The sequence below is a fragment of the Osmerus eperlanus genome, chromosome 11 (assembly GCF_963692335.1).
Source record: "Osmerus eperlanus chromosome 11, fOsmEpe2.1, whole genome shotgun sequence".
Lineage (NCBI taxonomy): Eukaryota > Metazoa > Chordata > Actinopteri > Osmeriformes > Osmeridae > Osmerus > Osmerus eperlanus.
The window spans coordinates 8271985-8292036 of record NC_085028.1 but is presented as its reverse complement, the minus strand read 5'-3'; the positions used below and the strand labels follow the sequence as shown (position 1 = coordinate 8292036).

General features: G+C 47.5%; 1 protein-coding gene across 2 annotated transcripts; it reads right to left on the bottom strand.

The window, feature by feature from the left end:
* Positions 1 to 1058: 1058 nt before the first annotated feature.
* LOC134029189 (gap junction delta-2 protein) lies at positions 1059 to 20052 on the bottom strand. Of its 2 annotated transcripts, none has more exons than XM_062473214.1 (4): positions 18843 to 20052; positions 7645 to 8083; positions 1669 to 7173; positions 1059 to 1631 (listed from the first exon to the last, which is right to left on the bottom strand). In XM_062473214.1, the coding sequence occupies exons 1-3, from the start codon at positions 18911 to 18913 to the stop codon at positions 6769 to 6771; spliced, it is 915 nt and encodes a 304-aa protein (XP_062329198.1). In that variant the 5' UTR covers positions 18914 to 20052; the 3' UTR covers positions 1059 to 1631; positions 1669 to 6768. The 2 variants fall into 2 exon arrangements, with proteins under 2 accessions (XP_062329198.1, XP_062329200.1); XM_062473216.1 differs by having other exon boundaries at positions 7696 to 8083.

Genomic DNA, 20052 nt, shown 5'->3' with positions numbered 1-20052 from the left:
AAATGTGTGTTCATGTGTTTGGACCACTGTTTTCAGCAGTGTTCTGTAGTGCTTACTGTCCAGCATGATATCACAGCACATGTGGTAGGTCAAAGTGTGTGTAGCCTATACCTCTGTGGCAGCCTAGGGGCTTGTAGGAAATCAACCTACAGTGAAATTAGACCTGTGCTCACGGTCAGTCACCTGGCCAAGGACACAATGTACTATATGGGTGATTAATGAGAAAGTGAGGAAGAGAGAGAGAGAGAGAGTGAGAGAGAGTGAGTGAGGCTAAGCAAGGTGAACTACAGTATTGATTTACTGTAATGATGAGGGTTATGGGTATGAGAGGAGTAGATGATGGGGATGAGGAGGGTGGCCATGATGAAGGGAAGGGAGGTAGGTGGGTTTTTATGAAGCTGGTTGTATGCTTGTTGTGGCAGAGAGCATGATAATGATGACAATGATTATGGAGTGATGATGAAGGTCGTGCGGCCGCTGGTCGTGATGCTGTCTCCGGGGTGTTCTGTGGTTGTCAGGAAGTGATGCGCTCCCATGGCCATCTGTCTACAGATTAATCCTCGCTGCGCTTAGAGATATTACCGCCTGGCTTATTGCCGTGGCAACAAGCCCTCAATCCCAGTTCAGCACTGTCACCATGTGACCCTGCCGGGAAAGTAGGGGGAGGGAGAAAACACACAGGCTTCACACACACACAGATTGTGCATGTGCTATGTTGAAAGACACTGCACACACAGGCAATATTCCACCCCCCCCACCTCCTCCTCCTCTCCCTCCCATTCTCTTGCCCTCATAAGCTCTGTGGTCTGTGGAGGTTTAATCCTACTGAGAGGTTCCAGAGTCACCTCCGCCTGAGATGACCACCATCTAGTATGTCTTTCTGTCTGGGAAGGATCCAACGTTTTGCCTATAGTCGATATGTGACGTGTCAATGTTATTAGATTAGTACTGAATTTGATCATAAAGCCCCCCCCCCCCCTCCACACACACACGCACACACCATAATCATTCTGTAGCCCATTCCCATTCTCACAAGGCAGTCTCAGGACCCTACAGAGTAACATTCAAGGTTTATTCAGTCTTTACATACAGTACACAGTCAGAAAGGGACAGACGAAACCTTCAAATAAGGTCAGATATAAAAACCAAATCTGCCAAAACAACAGATTATTTTTCAAAAGGACAAAATGACATTTTTTTTCTCTTGCATTATTCTTTTGACATCCTTGTAGATGTTGGAGATGCTGAAGCTATGTTGAGCAGTGATACTAGTGCAACACCACGTCTGTTTGGATCCCATAATAACCCATACAGTGGACGGAACGACCACACAGCACTAATGTGACTCCGTATAGAGACCTGCCGGTTGCCATGAAGACAGCTATACTGTAGGATCAACCTCAACCTCCTCCACTGTCTTTAACCTATCACGTTCCAGATCTTATCTTTAATCACCGTCTCCCTAGCAACCCCACCCAGAGTTCTCTTTGGGGAAAACGGTCAAAGGTGTTCTCGAACCAAGCACGGTTGAGCTCCTTCTTTATTTTCTGACTGCGAGGTATAAACTGACATGAACTGACTTCACACATTTTCCCTCTCCTCCTCCTCTCCTCCTCTCCTCTCCTCTCCTCCTCTCCTCCTCTCCTCTTTCCTCCTGCCAAGCCCTACCTAGACAGGTCTCCAATGATCTGACCTGATTACTCATCAGAAGAGATCAATGGGTAGCAGATTGACCCTCATAAACACTAATGTGTGTAATTTTAGTATGTACTACATACTATAAACACTACTATGTGTAATCCAGATTACAGCCTAGAATCCTACAGATGTGTATTCATATATAAGCACACCATCAGCCCTGCAGAGCCAAACGCAACTGTGTCATTAAGGGCAGTGTGGTCTTCCTGGTTTTGTTATTAATGGACAGTTGGAGCTTCCTTTCATGTTAGAAAATATTTTTTTAGATACAAAAGAAATGTGTTGGGTGTCAAATACAAATTCTTACAAATTGAATCATTATGCTTTTTCTTCATATGTATGGCTCTTTAGTCAGTAACAAGGTTTAAGCCCTTAAAGGATGGGAGACTCACATAGAATGACAACTTCCTTGTGTACTACCAAAGCAAATATCGAACTTTTTTTGACAAATGGGAATATAGATTAGCGTCTGCCATCATGAAAGCCCAGTGACATCATAAGGAGGATACATGAAGTGACTCTATATGTCAGGTTCCTGAGGAAGAGTTTAATCTCCACATCTGTCCCATTAGCACCAGCATGTTGAGAGTGAAGTCATATCTCTGTCACAGGAGCAGAGCACTGTGATGAGCTTGTGACTTGACTCTGCAACATTAAAGGGATGTCTTTCATCTCTCAAGACGTCTGCTGTGAGTCTGTTAGCTTTGTCCTGATGGGTGTGCTCCCTCTATCCAACAGACTTTCTGCTTCTCTCAGATTTGTCGCGATGGCTGACCCAAGATGGCCGACCCAAGATGGCCGACCCAATATGGCCGACCCCCAAGATGGCCGACCCCCAAGATGGCCAACCCAAGATGGCTGACTTACACACAACATGTTTTGCATGCAGGAACAAGTCAGAAACTAGTCAAACTGAGATGAGATGTGTAGTCAACATGTTGTAAAACTACATTACCCTCTTCTCATAATTGCCCCACACTAGTGCCTACCCTTGTACAGCACCAGGGTTGTGATGTGCTTCCTGGGTTAGACAAGGATCCTGATATAAAACACCAGCTGGATCGTCACAGACATGGTTATATAAAAGATAGTTTGTTGAGGAGCAGCCGAGGCCCTGAGGTGTCTAACTGGGACAGGTGGGCAGCACACGCTCAACTGTCATCATCAGCTCAGGGAGTCATCAACAACGTAATCACCGTCTTAACCGGTTAATTAATCCGAGCGAATGAATTGTCCGGTGTGCTGTCGGGCAAGTAACCTTCAAAGCAGCTCACACAACCAGTGGGATTTACAGCTAGCCGTTGAATTAAACCTTGAATTGTTAAAATAAATACAGTATTAGAACTGTGGAGTCAGAGGGACTCACCGGCTGGGTTTAGTTATAATTGTGGTTTACAACATTATGATTGACCTAACTTTAATTGGCAGATTTTTCACAAAGTATAAAAACATTTGTCAATGTAAGAGTAGGTTAAACCCTGTGTTCTCCTGTTGCTAAGGACGTAGATGGCAGTCAGTACTGGCTGGCTGGGTTTACAGGCTGGTTATAGAGTTGTACAGACTGGATATTAAAGAGTATTAGAGACACTTGGCATCAAGACTTCATAGCTTATCTCCTTCATTTGGACTAAAAAAACATCTTAATCTTAAGATTTAGCATTTAAGAAAAGGTAGAAACATGCTTAGTCTAACCATTAAACATGCGTTAAAAAAAGAGTTTTTTGAAACCTCAAGTTCATTTTTGCATTTCACTTTGGCAAAAGAAGAAATATAACATATTTCCACTTTCCCTAAGCTACCTTGCACATTGAAAAATGTTTTTGTTCTAGTAGAAATAGAAAAAAGAGATATGTCCTTCAGTTACATCACTGTACCAAAACAGAGTAACAGACAAAAAATTCACAAGCCAAAAAGATAAAACTGATGAAAAAAAAAGAACAAAATTGCATAATTTAAACACTGACAGTAAGATACCAGACGGTAAGAAGACTGTTTACATCATGTGAAGTTGTCACTTTGGGAAATACTGCTCTCCCGAACCCACACATATAGAGAGAGAGAGCGTGAAAAAGCCTCTTCTAAAGACTCACTGATACTGATAATGTTGCTGTAAGCCCCTGTCATGCACCTTCCAAGCCTGAGATTTCAGCATACGACAGTTAGACTAGGAGGACAGACTTTAGATCTAAACGGAAAGGTTTGAGCCCCCAAAACCACCTCTGCTACACTGCTGGGGGGGAACATGTGATGGCATCCCTAAGGCCTCACATCACAGACGAGAGAGACCAGAACAAGAGAGACCAGAGCAGGAGAGAGAGAGAAAGACCAGAGCAGAAGAGAGAGAGAGACTAGAGAAGGAGAGAGAGGCCAAAGTCTGAACCACCAGTGATGTATCTCTGGTTGGTATTTTCTCTGTCAGCCTGGTTTCTCCAAGACTGACTGATGCTATTTGTCAGGACTTTGTTTTGGACCCGGGCCCCGATCTGCATCCCAGTGAAGCATCTGTCTAACATGTTTTGTCGCTGTATTTACATCTCTGACCGTTTCCTTCCGCTGTCTAACACAACGCCAGCTCGTTAGAGCCTCCTGTGTCTCCTCAGGTACTTCCTGTCCTAATGCCTAGTTCCCTCTGGCTCTGAGCTACAGTAGTGAGGTGGATCCTGAGACGTGTGGTTCCTCTCTGAGAGAATTGATGGCCTTGTCCGTTGTCAGCCTGCAGACAGGCATAATAAGCAAAAACACTGTTGAGGCCAATGAATGTGTCCTTTCAGGGCTCCTCTGCTTCCCTACTTTTTCCTTTCTCCCCTTATTCTCCCTTCTCTCCTTTCCTCTCCTCTCTCTTCCTTCCAACCCCTCCTCTCTCTGTGACCTCCAGTCCAAGGCTGAATGCAGATGAAGAGAGAATATGCTGCTCCAAGCACTTCCACTCAGGCAGAACCACGATAAAGGTCTCTCTCTCTTTTTATCGCTGTCTCTCTCTGTCTTTGTCTCTCTCCCTGTCTCTCTGTGCATGTGCGTGTGTGTTCAGTCTAGTTTGTAAGGTTTGGTGCCTAACCTCCCTCTGTGAGCTTCTTCACATGTCTTCCACTCTCCCCACTGTCTGCATGGATCAAGGTGCAAACACATATGTCTCCTTCCTTAGTAATCTTTTCTCTTTTCTTCTCATGTCAGTAGAAGGCATGCATGCGTATCGCCATACGAGAGATGCAGATTAATCACACCAGTTAGATGATGTGGAGAGTCACATGACCAGAAAACAACTGGATCCTTTTACAAACACACAGCTTCGTAAACATGCCTTTTAAACCCCTCAGAACTTGGCCTCAGGTCTGCTCATTTTCTGTTCAAGTCAAATTAGGAAATTAGTTAAACTATTCCTGAAACCTTCCTTATTAATGTATTATTTTAATAATATGGCATTTATTGATAAATGTCCCTATTACATTTGTTATACTACAATTTTGATTACATATACATACTACATCTACAGTACATCCTGAAATGACCGGACAGAAACTGAACATACCCAAAACAGTGGTTCAGACAGTCCCAGTCCCACCCACAAATGATGCAGTTCCCTCAGAAAGAAACATGAAATCAACAGAAAAAGAAATAAAAACAGACAGAGGATTTGTACATAACATTCAACCTAGTTCTCCATTGCCTCTCCATGAAGACAAACTCTATTAAGATAAACTCTCTAACTAAATGATTAAATAATATACAGTTTAACATTCAAACATTATAAATCCAAAAGGATGGCACCAACTCTGTCACAAAAATAATAATAGATCGTAACTCAGTATTATATAGTTATAAAAGTTAAAATCAATAGTAATAAAGTGATCTGTTCCACCACCAGCTTTAGCAAGGAGGAGAGTCATCTCTCTCTCCCTCCCTCTTTAGATATTTCTCTCACGTTCATTCTTTCTTTCTTTCTTTTTTCTTAATCTCCCTCCTTCTTTCATCATATTTCTTTTTCTTTCACTCTCAGTTGCACACACACACACGCACACGCACACACACACACACACACACAAAGGTTAACACATTGGAATGCTCTCAGGTGTGGGGGGTATGAGAGAAAAGTGTTCAGTGTTGAAGAGGGTATAGTTTATGTAGCTGTCCGCTGCTCTCTCGCTAGTTTATGCTGACGAGAGGAGCGGAGGACATTAATGTGCTCACAAGGCAGCGAGCTGCCAGCGCAGAGAGGGAGAGAGAGGGCGGAGGAGAGAGGAGGAGAGCGGAGAGTGTTTACAGTATGTTGTCTGTGTGTTAGTGTTAAGTTGCTGCTCAGCCAGGAGACCAGAGGTAAACACTGGTAGGCGTCTGGTTTTGGCTTTGTCTCCCATGGTGACAGGGAGGTGACACTTCTCAGACTCCTCCAGATTGCTGCTGGACAGGCCCGTTGTCTTGACTCTGCTCTCTTCCAGGGGAGATTTCTCCCTCCGTTTCAGTTTCCTTTCTTCCTCTTTCTCTCCCTCTGTCCCTTTTTTCTCTCTGTCTCCTACTCCTCTATTCCTCCCCAGCACCAGGCCGCTCCTGTCAGCTGATCTCTCTGAGTTCATTATGTTGGTGACAGCTCTTCCTCTCCTCGGTTAACAACACCTGTCCCCTCTCTTCCATCTCTCCACTCCTCCAAACCTGGCTCTTCTCACCAGGGGGGACAAAGTTCAGAAGAAAAGCACCATGGGATACCCCCCCCCCCCCTTCCCACCCTGAACCAAAAACAACTTCCTCTTCCAACAAGAAACTTCCAGTCCCAGACTAAGAAACAGTTCTTCCTGTCCTCCAGTCCCAGACTAAGCCCTTTGGAAAAGTTTGAGTGTTAAAGCTCTTCCATGTCTATGACAACAAAAGGAGACATTTGCATGGTAAAAAATAAACAATTCAATCACAAATTCTGCGGGAGGTGTTTAACAACATCTCTCCTCTTCTTCCTCATGATCAAACATCCCTGAGTCATTAGACTGGTAGAATGTCCTCTCATGATGGTCCTCCCCTCATCCCCTCTCCTCCCACCCGAAATGTGCCCCTCCCACCTTTTCAAAAAAGACCCCGTCCATCAACTCAGACATAGGCTGATTCGCTGGACTGGGTTCGCCCCATATTGGGGGGCTGTGACAGGTGGGACATATCCTTCTTCCTAATCTCACAGATGGACTTCCTGCGAGCTTGCACACCACGCACGGCCGCCTTGATCTTCTTCCAGCCCAGGTGGTTGAGCTCAGCCAGGTTCAGCAGGACACAGATGCCACTGACCGCGAACATGAAGACCAGGAACACGGTCTTCTCCGTGGGCCGAGACACGTAGCACTCCACCTCCTTCAGGCAGGGGTAGCGGTCGCACTCGAAGATCCCCGGAACGCTGAAGCCATACAGGAAGTACTGTCCGGCCAGGAAGCCAATCTCCAGAGCGTTCCGGAACACTACCTGGATGATGTAGAACCGGGAAATACCTTCCTGACGACGCACCTGGAAATGAGATAACGACCCCAGATGAAAGATTTGTATTTCACTATGAACTTGCATGGAATTGTGTCAGTAATGTATTCAGTTAGAATGAACGTGACGAGAGACGAGATACAAAATACAAGACGAGACGAAAGACAAGAGAAGGATGTCAACTGTTATGGAAAAATGTTCCACGGTCTTTCCAGCGGGAAAACACTCCCAGAACATTTTTTAGGTTCTTGGAAGAACCTTTTATTGGGAAATGGACCTCGCTAGCTAATTTATTTCTTTACCTGGAGCCAAAAGACGAGAACGAGAAAAGATTGTACTTTACTTTAGACTATTTTATTACGGTGTGAGAGCAGACTGCTGACAGCAGTCTGCATTGTGTGTGGAGGGAGACGTCACAAAGCTCCGGAACAAAAAACAGACGAGACAGACGAAACAAAAAAAAAAAAAACGAGAAAAAAAAAAAAGTTTACAAAAGTAAACCTTGTTCTTGGCGTGCGTAAGCCCTCGCGGTGCGTTTGGTATCTCCTTCACCTCCAGACATTCTGGCTCCTCCTTCTCCCGCCCACTGTCTCCATGCTGGACCAGGATCCCGTTGATGTTCCGCAGCTTCCGGGCTCCGCCCTGCCCGCCGTAGTCCCTGTCCAGCAGCGGGTACAGGAAGGAGTAGCGGCGGTCGCGCTGCTTGGCAGACTGGTGCACGGAGTAGGTGATGAAGCAGAGGCTGGGCGTGCACACCAGGATGATCTGGAACACCCAGTAGCGGATGTGAGAGATGGGGAAGGCCTTGTCATAGCAGGCCTGGTTGCAGCCGGGCTGCATGGTGTTGCAGATGAACATGGCCTGCTCGTCCTCGTAAACGGTCTCACCGACGATGGCCACGATCAAGATACGGAATATCACCACCACGGTCAGCAAGATTCTGAGGACAGAGAGAGAGAGAGGGAAAGAGGCAGAGGAGGGAGAAGGTATGTGAGATACTTTAAACCACAGGTAGAGTGAAGAGAGGAAAGAAAGAAATAGACAATCAGCTGGTCAGCAGGAGAGAAGAGAAGAGGGGTATGAGATGTCTAATAGAAAGTGAAGGTGAAGAGATTCCGGGGAGGAAGAGATCATTATTTTCTCATGCCTCTTCCAGTCATACTTCATCTTTTGTGTTATGTAGAAAGAGAAAGTGAGTTTGGATGTGTGTGTGTGTACTCATGCAAACCAGTGAGGTGACACATCCCTATGCTCAGGGTTTAATTTTAGCATCTTCAGTGCCATTAAGTTAATTTAACATGGTGACCTGCTTATCAGCCCTACTCAAGCTGCTCTCAACTCTAATGCAAATGAATACTGGAACATACATCTAATATGTCCTCCTCTCGCTACCTCTCGCCTTTTCTCTCTCTATTCCCCATATTTTCTCCATTCTACCCTTTCTCTTCTCCTTTCCCCTCCCCTAGCAACAGAGTAGACTGCTGTGCACCTTGTTTGCAGCTCCTGAGCTATTTCTGTGTGTGACATGGAGATGGGGGGGGTTACTGTGCTGGTGAGATGAGGTAATTGTGTGAGTGTGGCTATTGAGCATTGTCAAAAAACATTACAGTATTACATTTTCTCTGAAAGAGGTTGTAGCAATGCACCATATCTAGTACTGTGTCAATGTGTGTGAGCATCTGTCTGCAGTTTAAATTGTGTTGGGTGTTTTCAATTCAATTCTACTTCAGAATCGCCTGGTCTCCCAGTCCCCCCTCAAACCACACCACACGGCACAGTGTATGACTGCAGGCTGGCCACACATCACCATGACAACCCTTGCTCCAGGTCTACCTGCAAACCCAGATGTGAGCTGCTGCTAGCTGCTGCCTTTACTGGAGCTGCTCTCTGGGGGGGTCAGGTGGAACCATTTAATAAGTGTTCTCGTTAGTACCACGGTAGGTGAGAGTTCTTGAAGGGTTCTTCAGTTATTTTTAAGTGGTTCTTCCACAGGAACAAATAATGAGTTCAAGGTGGCACTGGCGTCGGAATGACGTCACCATTTGAAACACAGGCAGCACCACCGACCAGCCTGTCAGGTCAGAGCGTGGTGACCTGATATTTCACCAAAATCATCATTCGATTTCATGTCATTTGGAGGTTGGTTTAGTGAGCGTGTGTGCCCGCCTGGTGGGCCACAGCTGGGGGGTTAAAGGTCACTGTTAATCAGCCTCAAAGTCCGCCGGCAGACATACACAGCCTGTAGCTCCCATCCTAGGAAAGAGGTCACACAACCTCACACATGGAACATCTACACAAATCTGCCCACCTGTAAGCTGTCTGACTGGAGGGATTGAGGGTGGGACAGAACGATAAGAGGGTAAAAATATAATAAAAAATAAAAAAGATTTTGCCCTTGTAGTGACTCCATTAAGGAGCTTATAGGCTGGAGAATTGGCTATACCAGAGAGAGTGAACTAAAGAGAGAGAAATTCAGAGGAAAAGGGAGAGAACAAAAGGGAGGACAGACCAAGAGAGAGAGAGAAAACAATTGAGAGACAGAAAGAGAGGGATAGAGACAAAGACATTCTGAAAAATGGAAAGAGTTCAAGACAAATAGAGACATAGAAAGAAAGAGAGACACAGAAAGAGAGACAGATAGAAAAAGAGAGAGGGAAACATATAGAGTAGGATGCTGTGGGTCAGTTGTGTGTCAAGTTGCAGCAGTGATAATAACGAGGGTTGGAGGCAGATAGTCTGTAATTCGACACTTTGGGAACACTTCCAGTGAGCACACTGCCATCGCCAGTGGATAAAGAGGAAGAATAAAAATAGATTTTTCTTAAATTAAAAGTAAAACCAGCCAGTGTTGGTGGTGTGTTTGTGGGGGAAGGGGTGGTGAAAAAAAGAAACATATATGAGAGAAGGGAGAAAATCTCATCAGGGAGAATGAATTATATAATGTCTTCCGCACGCTAACCGCAGTCCTAATCTGCCGGCCAGCCAGGAGAGGCTCCAGCATTACCAGTGTTTTTTGTTGAATAGCTTCAGATTATCTGGCCCACCTGTTCCATCTCCTCTCCTCCCTCCACCCTCGGCTTTGTCTCATCTTTCTTTCTGTTCCCTGGCCCTCATCCCTCCATCTCTCACTGCAGCCCCCCCTCACTATCCCTCTCCCGGTCTTCCTCTCTCCTTCTGTTTCTCTCTTCTCTCCCTCTCTCCCATGTTTTCCTATCTTTCTGGTGGTATTAAGTGGAATATGCCTACTATGGATGCAAAACCATCTCTGTGAATTCAACCACAATCTTTTATACAACAATGCCACATAGTCCAGAATCACACACGAGTACGCGCGCGTACATACACACACACTGCATACCCCCAACAGATTTGTTTGTCTGTAGCTGAACCTCGTCTGTGTTGTCATACAAACGACAGTGATTATGTAAACATATCTTACCCTCAGAGACCCTCACGTCCCTTCCTTTCACACTCCCTCTCTCTTCCTCTAACTCATCCTATCTTTCTATCTCTCTCTCTCTTGCCCACTCTCATAGCCAGCCGGGTGATTCCAACTGTTCATTTGTTAGAAATGAGGGTGGGTGTTTTGTTTATTGTTTATTTAATGCTACATTAGCATCTCTAGTGGCATCTCCAGCAAATAAAAGTGAATAGCAATGTGAAATCAACAACCACCTCCACTTGGTCCTCGAATGTCTGTCATGTGTCATGTTGTTTTTTTCAAACATGGCTGTGCGTTGCATGATGGGAGATGTCGTTTATCGGGTAGAGTGGTGTATAATTGTAAAGGAGGAATCTGGATGTTTTTTATGAACTCCCTTATCTGACTGATAATGTAAGGAGGAAATGGGTTAGAGGCAAAGAAAAAACAGATTGAGAGGAGGAGAGGTTCTCTTTTCCTCTCCCCGGTTCCCCCGGTCCCCCCCCCCCCCCACACTCTGGTACCCCTCCTCCCTCCCTCATTCCCTCTCTAGAACACCCAACTTCCCCTCCGCCAGTTACCACGGCAACAAGAGAGGGGCAGAAAAAGATGCAGGGGAGGAGGTGTACCAGAACGCTACAGACTGATGCTACAGCTGCCTCAGTCACAGCCACAACCTGCATGTGCTGCTGTGGTCTCCCAAACCACCAGGGCCCCACAGAGGTTGTTGTTTGCAGGGCCCATGGTGGGATTACGTCTCCAGCGAACAGAGACCAGACTCGGAGGGCAGCGGCTGACCACAGTCCTGTATGGTCCTGTACTGACAGAGCCTGGGATCATTTGTGTTTTCTACCACCACACACACACCATAGTAGGAGTACGGCTTCACTCCACCTGACTCCGTCTGTATCTCATGCTTCATGTTGCTGCCTCTTGTTCGCAATCACACACACACACACACCATATTCTACACGCACCCTCTCTCTCCTTCTTTCTCTCCCGCTCTCTCTCTGTAGCACACACACACACCCTTTCTCTCCCTCTCTCCCCCTCTCTCTATCTCTCTCTTTTTCTTTTCTCTCTCTCTCCATCACACACACACACACACAGAGGGATGTTCCGGTCCTCAGGGCCTGGTCCTGGTCCAGGTCTGTTCCGGTCCAGCGACAGAAGGAGCAGAGGGGACGCACTAGGTCTGCCAACACACACACACTCAAACACACACACACTCAGACTATATTAATACACTCATACACACACAGAGTGGGGAGGTCCAGTGACGGAGGCTTCTCTGCAAATCTGATGGTGGAATCTGTAGTCTAGGTGTGTGTGTGGAGGGGAATGTGTACCAGGTGTGTGTAAAAGGGTGATGGAGACAGGGTGTGTGTGGAGGGGTGTGGGTACCAGGTGTGTGTGGAGGGGTGTGGGTAGCAGGTGTGTGTGGAGGGGTGTGGGTACCAGGTGTGTGTGGAGGGGTGTGGGTACCAGGTGTGTGTGGAGGGGTGTGGGTAGCAGGTATGTGAGGCTGACCTATGTTGCATTACATAGTTCAAGTCAAATGAAGGTTGTTCTCAACATTGTTTTATCTGTCCTTCCTGGTTTGACGCACATACACCCTGCTGAGATAAGCTGTGTTCCAAAGCACAACTATGGTTTTCAGTCTGTGTGTTGTTGAGAGAGAGAGAGATAGACAGAGAAAGGGAGAGAGAGAAAGACAGAGAGACAGAGAGATGGTACAAGACAGATCCATATAAGCGTGGGTGGATGAAAGTGAATTTGCAGGAGATTTGATTCCATTGTCTGTGCATGTCTAAACCCCCCTGTCTGTGCGTCACTAAGTCATCCTGATCGCCATACAGTTGAGTGAGAGAGTGGTGCCACGAACGAAGGATTCCACATCCTCATTATCACTACTCCTACACACACACACGCACGCACACACACACACACACACACACACACACACACACAGCCTGGAGAGGCTGGTGACTGCTGAGTGTGGTTGACCCACATTAGGGTCATGCTAATAGAAAGCACACAGACTGAACCAGTCACACAGACTGAACCAGTCACACAGACTGATCCAGTCACACAGACTGATCCAGTCACACAGACTGAACCAGTCACACAGACTGATCCAGTCACACAGACTTAAACAGTAACAGAGATAAATGGTCACACACAAACTCAGTCCTAATGATTTTATGACACCTGGCAGCTAGTCTACATTAAACGCTGTTTCACTCATGTGTAGCTCTCTCACACACACACACACACACTCAGTCTTTCACCACACCACACACACACACACACACACACTCAGTCTTTCACCAAACCACATGCAGAGATGGTTCGCTCTGGATAAGAGTGTCTGCTAAATGACTAAATGTTCAGCTCCAAGCATTAGTTGTGATAACCATGGCAACAGTCTCAGACAGCTGAAGGCTCAGTTCCATTGAGTGTCATCACAAGATGTTGATTAAATAAACAAGGATTGAGCTGATCAGATTGTAAATCAGTTGTAAATATAAAAAATCTATTTAATTGTTTTTGAATTGGAAAGTTCAATTGACTTCCTTTTTCGTCAGAGCTCGATAGGGATTGGCTCCGGTGTTCTCTCGCCTCTCATCATGGCAACAGAGCTATAGGGAGCAGACACCCCTGGTAACGATGATGATGATGATGATGATGATAAAAACAATAGTGATTATGAGAGTAATGGCGACCATGATGAGGACGACAGTGATGATGAGGAGTGAGCTAGCGAGGAAGAGAACAGCAGAGTGGAAACTGGACGGTCGTGATCTCTAATCCAGATTAAATCTGATGTTTGGACTGTCCTGCCCACGGAGAGATGCCAGACCAGACCAGCGCACACTCTCACACACACAGACACACAAATACACATGCACACACACGTACAGATGCACACACGTACACACAAAAAGATGCACACAAGGGCACCCAATCACAATCAGAAGTTTAAAGAATATTTAAAAAGTCAGAATTTGGACTATAATGCACGTAAATCTTTGAGATTCATTTTTGCTGTGGTTCCTGTTTGTATTTGGCATTCAGTGCATCTGTGTAATCTCTCCTCTGGTTAATGTCGAAGACCATCCATATACTATAAGAACAGAATTACAGTTAAATGGTGCACTCAGAAACCTGGCAACCCCCCCCCCCCCCCCACATACACACAGTCATACCCCCCCGCCCACATACACACACACACACAGTCATACAACCCCCCACACCCCCCCCCCCACACACAAACACACACATGGTCATACCCCCACACACACCAATTCCTAATTCCTACCCTGGCATCACAGGGTAGTGTGAGAGTGTGAGAGTGTACCATATTCACTCAGTGAAACTGGCAGCATCTCGTAGAGATGATTAGTTAATGGGAGTGAGATGGTGTTGGGGGGGTGGGGGGGATGGTGTTGGGGAGGGAGTGCTAGAGGGGTGCTGGTGGGGTGGGAAGGTGTCATATTCATTCACTGCTTGGATCCTGGCAGGTGATTGACTGCTGGGACACCCAATTAGATTTGTTGTGATGCAAAACACTCATACACACATGCTTTGTGGAGCCCAGGATTGGGTGGGTACATAGAGGAAACCCTACTGCAGTTTGCTTTTGCCCATGTTTGTGTTTGACTGTGTTATTCTGGGTGTGTCTGTGTGTGTATGCGTGCATCTACGTGTGTGTGATAAGGAGGGAGTGAGTCAGAGTTTTAGTCTAATGCTTCTTCATACTTATCAGCGTCTATAATGGGCAAGTGACCCGTGTGCACCTTGTCAACGAGGTGTTTAGCTGGTGTGTGGGTGTGTTTCTGTCTTGTCTGGCTAACTCCTATCCCCCTAACTCAGCTCCACACTAAGCACCTGCTCCTGTTCCTCCAGGGGGCATCAGGAGACACACACACACAACACTTTGCACGCACCCACGCACATACACAAACACACAAACACATGGTTCAGCACGGGCCGAGTGAGGGGATCTGACTAGAGATCTGTCAGTGTAAACACCAGCAGAATACAGTCCATGTCTAACACACAGTAACGTCTTAGTCTGTCTAACACGCAGTAAAGGTTTAGTCTGTCTAACACACAGTAAAGGTTTAGTCTGTCTAACACACAGTAAAGGTTTAGTCTGTCTAACTGGAGGAATCAATATCAGAGTCGCTGCTGAGTCACATCAAAAACTGAGTCCATTTCTGACCCTGGGATGACTCTGTCTTCGTCATGGTGTCACATGTAGGCCCACATTGTTGGAGAGAAAGTGTGACCAGCCCGAGAGGAGAGGAGGCTGGGAGGAGAGGAGGCTGAGAGGAGGCTGGGAGGAGAAGAGGCTGGGAGGAGAGGAGGCTGAGAGGAGAGGAGGCTGGGAGGAGAAGAGGCTGAGAGGAGAAGAGGCTGAGAGGAGAGGAGGCTGGGCTGAGAGGAGGCTGGGAGGAGAAGAGGCTGGGAGGAGAAGAGGCTGAGAGGAGAGGAGGCTGGGCTGAGGAGGCTGGGCTGAGAGGAGGCTTGGATGAGAGGAGGCTGGGATGAGAGGAGGCTGAGAGGAGAGGAGGCTGGGAGGAGAGGAGGCTGGGAGGAGCGCTGGGAGGAGCTGCGGATGAAGAGAGCAGCTCTGCTCTACACAAGCTGGTGTAGGTGTCGTCGTCAGGTGTGGACTAGGTAACACTGAGCTCTACTGGAGCCGCTAGCAATGTGTTTTTTTTTGTGTGTGTGTGTGTGTCTGCCTCCAAGGCAGGGTAAAGTGTGTGTCTATCTAGTCCAACAGACGTCATGAGGTCATTTATAAACTGTCCCTGTAAGCCTCTCCCCCTCTCCATCCCTCAACCCCTCCTGACAGACTCACTTCCCACCTGTGACTTTTCACCCTCTAATCTCATTCATCTCTTTCCTTCCCTCCCCCCTCTCTTTTCTCTCTCTCTCTCTCTCTCTCTCTCTCTCTCTCTCTCTCTCTCTCTCTCTCTCTCTCTCTCTCTCTCTCTCTCTCTCTCTCTCTCTCTCTCTCTCTCTCTCTCTCTCTCTCTCTCTCTCTCTCTCTCTCTCTCTCTCTCTCTCTCTCTCTCTCTCTCTCTCTCTCTCTCTCTCTCTCTCTCTCTCTCTCTCTCTCTCTCTCTCTCTCTCTCTCTCTCTCACCCTGTCTCTATTGTTGGGTCTTGTTGTTTCTATACTGTTTCACTTTCTTCAAGTGTCTTTTCGTGATTCCCTCCCTAGATCTCTCATTCTTTTTTCCATTCCCTCCTTGTATAGTAGTTTACCATTTTGAGTCATGGCGTCTGATTGGTGACCGAGGGGAAAGATCTCATTGGTCTGTGACCCCACAGACCCCACACACACAAGCTGCAAAATGAATTACGAGGGGTTTTAACTATAAGACATAAAAATACACACAAGCAGTAGTATCATGACCATATAAGGAGTCGGAGATTTCGAAGATTGAAAAGCAGAGAAATGGAAGAAGGAGGAGATGGATGGAGATGGAGATCTTGATTGTGAAAACATGGACAGAGAGGGGACAGACACAGAGGCTGAGGATGGAAGTGAAGGCGCCAGGGCACAGCTAAAACATCTCGAATGCACAGAAATGGGACGTGTGTTTGTTTGTGTGTGTGTGCTTTCACACACATATACAAAGAATGCTCCTGCACATACCATCACATGCCCACACACGTACATCCACACTCCTACACAGTAGCACACACAAACAGATACCCCCAAACCTTCGCTTGCACATATGTCACACTTCCCAGCCCAGAGCCAGAGCTCTAAACCAAACAGCCACATTGGTCCTGTGGTCCAACACACCAAGCCCCTAATACAGCAGGACAGGCCCTGCAGCCAGAGGAGACCAGGGGGATGGAGAGAGGAGAGGGGATGGAGAGAAGAGTGGAGGATAGAGAGAGGAGAGGGGATGGAGAGAAGAGTGGAGGATAGAGAGAGGAGAGGGGATGGAGAGAAGAGTGGAGGATAGAGAGGAGAGGGGATGGAGAGAAGAGTGGATGGAGAGAGGATAGGGGATAAAGCGAGGAGAGGGGATGGAGAGAGGAGTGGAGGATAGAGAGAAGAGGAGGGGAGGATAGAGAGAAGAAAGCAGGGGGTAGACAGAGGAGAGGGGATAGGGAGAGGAGGACAGAAAGGAGAGGAGGGAGAGGAAAGGAAGATAGACAGGAGAAGAATGGATTCGAATAGGGTAAGAGAAAGAGAGGAGATTAGGGTAGAATGACGAGGAGTGGAGGATGGAAAGAGGAGAGAAGGGAGGATGGAAGGGAAGATAAGGATAAGACGGAGAGAGCAGGGGAGGGGAGAGAGGACAGGGAGATAGAGAGGAGAGGAGGTGAGCTGCTGGCAGGGAGGTGTCGAGTGTTATATCGGTCTTCGGAGCCCCTGCATATCAATGAGGGAACCCCTCTATCTGATCTCACATGGGAATCCTATCCACATCTAAATGGACAAGTGGTAATAGCCAAAATCAATCACTCTCACGCAAAAACAGTCACATGCAAACACACTCACACACGGTCCATGAGATGGTGTTTGGTGCCCGATAGCAGCAGTAGCCACTTCTTCCTCAGTCCGGGTGTGTGTGGAGGGTTATGCTAATGTGTGTTGTGAAGCTGTGAAGCCTGCAGGGTTGTTGTCATGTAGTGTTTATGGAATACACACTGAAATGGCCTGAGGGAGAGGTGAGGGGGACTACACACAACACCTAGCCAAGATAGGAAGTCCCATGGCAGAGGGTCTGCTACTCACACCACAGATGTATGGGACAGTCCCTCGTAACCATAGAAACAGTTGAAGGTTTTGTGCTTGATTCCTCAGACTCCTACAGCCTATAATAGTCCTGGTCAGGTCGAGACCTTTCACACCATCTCGTTGTCAGAGTGATCTTACACTGGCACTTCAAGAACCCCTGTAGACCACACACAGTCACATCTCTGTCCATGTGTCAGAAACCTCTCTCTCTCTCTCTCTCTCTCTCTCTCTCGTCCTTGAGTATCTGCTGCACTCACACTTATTTGTACATTGCTTTGAGTAAAAGCATCTGCTAAATGAATAAATGGGAATGTCTCTCTTGTTCACTTTGAGAGAAGAGTGACACTCACACAACACATACAACATTCTTAGCAAGCCCAACAAACATACATCTTTGACAGAAACCTATTATGGCTTGCTGGGTAATTGCAAGAATTCAAAGTGCTAAAATGAGTAGAACATGGTACTCCACATTGCTGCTGTAGAGGTGTGTGTGTGTGGGGGGGTCAGTACTGCTGTAGAGGTGTGTGTGTGTGGGGGGGGGGTCAGTACTGCTGTAGAGGTGTGTGTGTGTGGGGGGGGGTGCGTCAATACTGCTGTAGAGGTGTGTGTGTGTGTGTAGACGTGTAGAGTTGAACGTACTGCCCTTCTGCTCTTACATGTAATGAGAACAGAACCTACCCTGCAGGCCTCACTAATGACTCCCTGGAGAGGAGAGGAGAAAAGACAAGAGGAGAGGAGAGGAGAGGAGAGGAAAGGGGGAGAAAGGGGAGGAGGAAAAAGTAGAGAAAAGGGGGGAAGGAAGGGGAAAAGAGGAAAGGGCTGGTTTGCTCATGCCTACATCCAGAAAGCTTAGCATGGTATGTCCATGTGAGAGTGAGCATTAATGAAAGAGCGTGAGAACGAAAAGGAGAGGAGAGGAACAGAGTTAAGAGGGATTGCCAGAGTGTGAATTTGTATTTGTGAGAGACAGAGAACGAGAGAGGGGCAGAGAGAGAGTGAGAGAGAGAGTGAGAGAGAGAGTGAGAGAGAGAGAACGAGAGAAAACGAGAGAGTGGAGAGAGAAAATCCAGAGAAGACAAAATAGAGAGGAGGAGCATGGTTCAGTGATGTACTGCTTCTAACTCACTGACAGATGAAGCTACACATGGACCTATGGCTCTGCTCCAGGCTCCCTTTTAACCCCTCCACACACACAAACACACACTATCAGCCAATCATTGTGTGGGAGGGATTAAACCTCAAGCCCCTCAACTTCAGATCAGACACTTTGGTTACTGACACAATCAGATCTTCCTGATACACACACACACACACACACACTGCAGTAGTTAGAGATACTGAACCTCACCCCCCACCACCCCTACCTCAGCGGGGTGATGTTAGATCATTTTTACCAGAATTCATTTCGTCATGGAAACAGTTTTGTTCTCCCAGCACATTGTCCACCCATCCGTTCCTCTATCCCTCTATCACTGTAGCCCTCCATCCCTTTGGCTCTTACCTTCCTATCATGGTAGAGTGCTGCTGAACAGCAGCCTCTAGGAGGCGCTCCAGAATGGTCCACTCTCCCATGGCTGGACCTCGCCGGCATCCACCAAACACAGGAAATCAGGGCGGACCACTTCCTATCCTCAGCCTCTCGCCACCCAATGCTGGTCCGCCAGAGAAGAAGTGAGGAGTCCGAGGCAGGAAGAGAGAGATGCTGTGTCCAGGTCTGGGGGGTGAGAGGGGCGCAGGGGAGGATTTCCCTGTGGGCAAATCAATGGGTACCCATGGCAGTTCTCCCTGACTCCTAACTCTGACCTTAACTCTGACTCGACCTGAGGTAAATGGACAGACGTTTGTCTTTGCACTCACGTATGATTTTCTTGAGGTTCTCTCTCGTATTCTCGTCCTCTCCTCTTCCTTCACTAGAGCTCTTGCCCTGTCAGCGACGCCCCAAAAGCTGCCTCTCTCTCAAACACACACACCTGCTCCTTCTGTCTCGAAGCACACACACACTTTAACCCCTTCACACACTCTCATATCTGTTCTAAGCATGTAGACGGCAGACAGTGTGCCTGGCTGGAGAGTTCCTGTACCGCACAGTCTGTCTCTGCAAACACACTGACACAGAACCGGGATCCATCACACCCTGTCTGACACACACACCCACACACCTACACGCTGTGTTGAGCCCCGGCTGTGCTATGCTCAGCTCCTGTCCTCTCGATGTCAGACTGAACAGGAACAGAGTTTGCTCTCTCTCTCCACACCTCCATCACCTTCCCTACTCTCCCCTTTCTCTCTCTCTCTCCTCCGTCCACGCTCGTCCCTTTCCACTTCTGCCCTTGTCTTCCGGGTCCCACCACTTCCCCACGGTATCTTGTGTTCTCCTTCCTGCGCTCCCTCTCCCTCTCCGTCTCTCTCCCTCGTTCGTCACGTTCACACTGGCAGTGCCGGAGTGTGGCTTCCTTCCTCTCCAGCTCTTGCTCGCTCTGTTCTCTTCTCTCTCACTCTCTCTTCTCTGCTGGTACGCGTGAGGAAGTCTTTCTCTCCTCCCTCTCTCCTGGCGTGGTAGGTAGCTCTCTGCTCTCTATCGTTCGTCCTCCCTCGGCTCCTCTGCCTTCATCTTGTTTTCCTTTTCGCTTTGACTTCACCCTCTCCGTCTGCACCTTCCACCTGCCCGTCTCTCTCTCTCTCTCTCTCTCTTTCCCTCCCTCTCTCTGCCT

What these genes read in the sequence shown, in the direction of transcription:
- LOC134029189 (XM_062473214.1), bottom strand. Translation starts at nt 18,913, where the DNA reads ATGGGAGAGTGGACCATTCTGGAGCGCCTCCTAGAGGCTGCTGTTCAG. An exon ending in CACTCTACCATGATAGGAAG is followed by an intron (nt 8,084 to 18,842) that starts GTAAGAGCCAAA and finishes CTCTGTCCTCAG; the next exon opens with AATCTTGCTGACCGTGGTGG. An exon ending in TTACGCACGCCAAGAACAAG is followed by an intron (nt 7,174 to 7,644) that starts GTTTACTTTTGT and finishes TCTCATTTCCAG; the next exon opens with GTGCGTCGTCAGGAAGGTAT.